Source organism: Castanea sativa, chromosome 3, assembly GCF_040712315.1.
Source record: "Castanea sativa cultivar Marrone di Chiusa Pesio chromosome 3, ASM4071231v1".
NCBI lineage: Eukaryota > Viridiplantae > Streptophyta > Magnoliopsida > Fagales > Fagaceae > Castanea > Castanea sativa.
Window position 1 is genome coordinate 4,757,873 of NC_134015.1, and position 6,000 is coordinate 4,763,872.

Consider the following 6,000-nt stretch of genomic DNA (forward strand, 5'->3'; position numbering starts at 1 on the left):
CCCTCTTTAACCCCATTACAGACTCACCTCCTGTGATGATGCATGGGTTGGTTTATGGGTGGTACTTTGCTATACAACATAAACATCTGTGGCTCGAGGAGTGACATTGATGTTACGGTCAGGAACATGATTTCATGCTAGAATCCAGCACAAGGTTTGTACCAAAGTAGAATGCCAAACATGGGAAAGAAACAACACCCAATCGTATTTTTGACCAGCTTGCAGGTTGAGCATTGCCGGGAACACAAATCTTTTACATAAGTTGTTGATCTTTTACATAATTTGTTGAAGTGTCAAGCTGTGAATGACTCTATTTTTAATATGGATCATATTAACGAGAAATCTTAAGACAATTGTTAATAAACTATTTTAAGCAAATTTTTATACTATTTTTATGAGAAATTTTAAAAGTTGTCAAAACATTAAAAAAAAATTTTCCCATAAAAATTTTCTTAAAATAATTCCCTAACAAATGTTCTTAGGGCATTTGTTAAATTTTCCCTTCTAATATAACATTTTTATTATATAACAATCACAACTTGCTACCTTATATTTTTATTATATAAAAATCACAACTTGCTACCTTATCAGTCGTAAACATTTTTCACTAATATTATTGATGTATATATTGGCTTTGCACAGCCAGAGTAGACTTCAGATAGAACTCTTAAAGACAACTCTAGACTCCAGATAGAACTCTTAAAAGACAACTCTATTTGATGCTTAATACAAAATCACAGGACTATCAGTTGAGTAACACTCAATCACATGTATCTAAACTTAAAAAAGAAAAAAGAAAAAAAAGAACTTCCAGCCATCTAACGTTAAAGAGGCTTCTGAAATTAATTTGTTTTGCAGGATGAATGATTAGGAATAAACAGTATTAGAGAAACCCTTTTCACGCAGAACGAAATTGAGAACAGTCACTGACTCGCTGGTCAGTTGCCAATACAATATAAGAAATTACCTGAAAGCATTTACATCATTAGCTTTTTGCTTTGGATCATAAAGTCAAACTATGCTTCCAATTAATTGGTAAAGTCTAAACAAATCGTTGAGAATGCCTAATAATAGGCTACCAAGTTGAAAATGACTACTAAAAATTGCAATTTGTTTATCAAAAAATCATCAGTTGACTTCCACTGCTACAAGAAGCAGAGTCCTTCAGATGTAATGCAATCTCTCCTGGTACACAAGGGATGCCTTCTTGATTTCTCAAGAAATCACAAGTAAAGCAACTTCATCAGAGCCTGACATGAATTAATATGCCAACCATCAGTATAAATTCAATACCATATATATATATATATATATATATATATATATATATATATATATATATATATAGGATTGCTTGGGTTAAATAATGCTTAACTTGTGCAAGGTCAGAAACAGAAAATTAGGAGGAAAAAGAATCATATAGGTCAAAAAAAGTGACACAATCACTTCCTTCCCATTGCATTCGCGCATGCATGGAGTAGTCAATTCTTATGATAGGTGGGGCAGCTTATCAGATAATACTTTTAGATCAAAGAATCACAACAAGCTGGCCAAGGCTTTAGCAAATTTCATTGAGGTTTACCTCTTTTGTATTCTTTTAATTCACTTTATTTTGACCAGCTTCCAAATTTTCCAAATAGGTGGATTGTGGCAGAGTTCAAAAATAATTAATTAAATTCAAGTTTCAAAGAGAAAATCTTGGATAATAACTGAACTTTGCACTGTCAATTATTTAGCTCCCTGCCCAAAACCTGAATTTGACCAAATGGTTGTGAACTTACCTTAAATTACTAGTAACATTGAGCAAGCCATGCCAAGTTTGCAAAACGGACAACCCCATTTAATACCAAAGTACAGAATGAGATCAACAAAGGTTCTCCAGTTTCAAGTATAGAGAAGTCATACCTGGGAAGCCATAATCCATTTTCCATCAATCCAGTCCTGATGTGGCCTTAAGTCAGAATGCTTAAACTCTATTTCCTCATCTGTGTCCCTAAAGTAAACTAAGTATTTTGAGCCACCAAGAACCTTAGAAATCACACCCACCCACCACCCATCATTGTACAAAGCATCGACTTCTTCAAAAAGACTGAAATGATCAACAACAAGAGTTTCTGGTGGACATGGCCTAATATGCAGGGTATCAAACTCTTCTCTTAGAAAGCCTGAATCATCATCAGTCCTCAGGCTCTGGTACTGGACAAGGAACTTGTCCTTTCCCACTGCTTTAACAATAGTTGCAGCAAACCAAGCACCTTCAAAACCATCATCATCACTGCTAACCTCAACTAGTGTCCCCTTGCTGAACATTTTTTGTGCTGTTGCGTCACTAGCCTTCACCTCCTTTGTGATTGACATGTTCTGCAATTCAATTTTTTTAAATCTGACAAATGTGAACTACATTAAAAACCTGAGCCAAAGATGACTTCTACAGGGAATGTATAAAGCAAAGTAGAATATGCTAATCTAAGATGCATGGGTCTGGGTACGATATGGGTGTGGGTACAGGGACACAAAATTCCTTGAAAAACCTAGGGTACGATATGTTAGGTATACGTGTATGAATTACTTATTAAATATATTTTATTTATATTTTTAATATATTATTAAGCATTTATTTTTCATATATTGTTAAGCATATATCAATTTAAGAGCAATAATGCATAATAAAGTGAATCCATTGCCATTAATGGATGTTTAGAATACAAACCAAGATCCAAAAAAAGTAAATAAACTTTAACTAGATAAGTGTTCAACAATGAAACTAATATATAAACAATATAAATGAAAAATTTTCCAAGTTTTGGCCATCTCTCACTATCGGGGGGTTGAGTTACTATGGTATTCAAGCTGTATCACAAGTGTATTCTGGATGTATTGGTACTTTTTTTTTTCAAAAAAAGAAAAGAAAAAAGACTAGGTTTGTATCTCAGAGGTATCCAGTAAATATCGGTACGATACATATTGGATATGTGAATATGAGCAAAAATGGAATATCCATGCATCCTAGATGCTATTAATGAATATTATTAAATCAGATATTATTAATTTTAAGAGCTTCAGGCATTCAACCTTTGACCACACACTAGCCAAAGAAAGGGAACAACAATAACAACAACAACAAAGGCTTAATTCCAAAAATTTGGGGTTGGTATGGATCTGGATCACAACAGACTAGTCAAGATCTGCCACATGTACTCTTTTCCATCGTTCTATTTTATTCAAAGTCACTCTCCCTACATGCAATTTTGGTGTTGGCGTGTGAGTGTATTACCTTATCTCATCCCTCTCCCCTATATATTTGTGTGCGTGTGTGTGTTTCTCAAAAAAAAAAAAAAAAAAGTCATAGTCTCCCTTATTTCCTTAATTGACATGACTTTTTTAATTTTTATTTTTACATATTACACATATAAGAAATACATTTATTGGGAAAAACCATCATAGTAAACTCCCGAATCTAATACCTGCAATGAGTTTATTGTTCTCAAGCACTAAGTATGTCTCAACAATCAGGAAGTTCCTCCTCTAAAACATTCTTGTGACCAATGTAAACAAGCTGAGGTTTAGAAACTCTACCATTGTTTTAGAAAAGAGAAGAACCCTTAAGAGTGACTCAGTGATAAATAAATTGCCATATGAAAATATTGATTTTTGTGATCTTAGAATCATTTGGCAAAGAGTGTCGAGTTTACTCATAGCAGAAACCAACTAAATCTTCCTAGAACCATTTCAAACCAAATCAAACAAAATCACCACCACCATTTCAAATAATAACAATAATAAAAAAAAACCATTATTTCCACAAAAATTAAAATTAAAAAACCCAGAACCATTTCCATCAAAACTAAACAAAAACACAAAACACCAAACTGAACCCATCATCAAAAACTTATCAAAAAACACAAACCGAAACCTTAAACCCCAACTGAACCTTCCCACAACCATTTCGAGCCAAACCAAACAAAACCACAACCACTATCCAAAAGAAAAACCAATTTAAACGAAAAACAAAAAACAAAAAAGACAAAAAAGAAGAAGAAAAGAAAAGAAAGTCCCACCTCTTTTTCTTCCTCCTCAAATGGCGGAACCCCTCATGAACTCATTCCCTATGCAGCCTCAGGTCCTCCTTCGCAAACCCACTCTTCTCCTTAGAGTCTCTGAACAAAACCCCAACCCTCCTCCCACTTCCCAGATCACTATTTGGGAGGGAGAGAGAGAGACAGAGAGAGAGAGAGAGATAAAGGGGCAGAGAGTGAGAGAGGTACTTTATGATTGAAGAGAAGTGGATGGTGACTGGCTTTAAATTTATAAGAGCATCCACGTCAGTCTGTTCATTATATACGTCCACTTTTATATTAAAATTTTTTTTTTTTTATTTTACGCTTTTAATTTTATAAAACACTCATATCAGTTTATCTATCCTACTATCTTTTTTAATTAAATAATCAATTCTCCTCAATTTTTTATTATTTTTCTAACTACTCAGATATAATTAGCGCTCTCTCTCTCCCTACTCATTTATGATTTTTGCTCTCTCTCTCTCTATACCCATCTCTCCAACTCTCCCTCTCCCTCTCCCTTTGCCTCTCGATCAACTTCCTCTCCGATCACGAGCTCCGATCGCCGATCCGCGACCTCCGATCGCCGATCTGCGACCTTCGATACGGCGTCTGCGAGCTCTGATCCGCATTCGCGAGCTCCGATTCTCGATCCGCGAGCTCCGATCCACGGCAAGACCCACGAGCTCCGACCAGTCAAGCACCGATCTGTGATTGTGATTGTTTGTGTTTTTTTTTGTTGTTGAGCAAAGTGTATCTCTGTGTATATTCTGTATTGAGAAAAAGATGAGAGAATTGAGTTGGTTGAGCACGGATCAGAGAGAGAAAAAAAAGAGCGAAGGAGAAAATGATAAAATATTGTATAAACGAGCTACAGTAGCCGTATGTATTTACACGGTTACTGTAGCTCGTGGATAGTTTTGCAAGATTTTACACAGTTTTAGCTCCATTGATATAGAAGATTTTTTGCTCAAAATGTGTAAAATTGAGGAATTTTTGTATTATACATAACCATCCATCAACTGATGTGAATGTTCTAATGACATTAAAAATTTGAATTTGAGTTGAGCCTCTAGACTTCTCACATATTAGCTAGAAAGCATAAAAAATTAGGTGATTTTTTTTTTCAGGCTGAAATGCAAAAAAAACATGGTCTAAGTTTCATAATTTTTCATTTCAATCTTATAAGTTTTAGTTTTGTCATTTTAGTACTCTAAATTTCATTATTTTTCAATTAAGTCCTATTAATTTCCACCATTAGCCTTTATTTTTTAAAATTTAATTTTGATTTTAAATTTATTTATTAATTTAAAAAAAAGGAGAAAACCCCACCTCTACCCGATTCCTAATTTGAGAATCCAAGAGAGTAAGGGGGTGTTTGATAGATTAGTTTTAACATATTTTTTCACATTTTAAATAACATTACACACATTTTTACATACTTTTTTCACCTACACGTATATCAAAAATACCCAAACAACATTATTTAAACTCCTCCCCAAACACCCCCTAAGAGATCGAAAGTGGGGAAGAGGAAAAAGAGATAAGAGGCAAAGGCTGCAGAGAAGGCACGAATTTTAACGGTGTCGAGCATTCAACGGTTGATCTCATGAGAGTACACCTGGAGTGGGGTAAAATTCGCTCCCGGTTTCTAACTCTCTAGAAACGCTACACTTACATTCACAACCGAGGCAATCAATTCCACAGTGTCCTCTGGTTGAAGTGGGTAAGTAATAAACAAACCGTAATCCTCCGAAACCGAGCTATTGCCACAAGAAAATGTGACCGCTACATTCAACTTGGCATTGGAATTAGAATCAGGTAAATTATTGGGAGATAGATATTATACTTATGCAACAACTTAGACTTGGTTAGGTTCGCATATAGTTTGCTTGTTAGACTGATAAACTTGAGCTATGAATGTGAGATTTGACCCAGGCCA

General features: G+C 34.7%; 1 protein-coding gene across 2 annotated transcripts; it reads right to left on the reverse strand.

Moving 5' to 3' along the window:
• Positions 1 to 913: 913 nt before the first annotated feature.
• LOC142628342 (protein AGENET DOMAIN (AGD)-CONTAINING P1-like) lies at positions 914 to 4,322 on the reverse strand. Of its 2 annotated transcripts, none has more exons than XM_075802450.1 (3): positions 4,059 to 4,322; positions 1,906 to 2,383; positions 914 to 1,250 (listed from the first exon to the last, which is right to left on the reverse strand). In XM_075802450.1, exons 2-3 carry the CDS (start codon positions 2,356 to 2,358, stop codon positions 1,224 to 1,226), a joined length of 480 nt encoding a protein of 159 aa, XP_075658565.1. In that variant the 5' UTR covers positions 2,359 to 2,383; positions 4,059 to 4,322; the 3' UTR covers positions 914 to 1,223. The 2 variants fall into 2 exon arrangements, with proteins under 2 accessions (XP_075658565.1, XP_075658566.1); XM_075802451.1 differs by having other exon boundaries at positions 1,906 to 2,361; positions 4,059 to 4,283.
• Between the last annotated feature and the right edge of the window lie 1,678 nt (positions 4,323 to 6,000).

Excerpts from the sequence above, each read along its gene's own strand:
- LOC142628342 (XM_075802450.1), bottom strand. The coding sequence starts at position 2,358 with ATGTCAATCACAAAGGAGGTGAAGGCTAGTGACGCAACAGCACAAAAA. Across the intron at positions 1,251-1,905 it reads AATGGATTATGGCTTCCCAG|GCTCTGATGAAGTTGCTTTA; the intron begins GTATGACTTCTC and ends AATTCATGTCAG.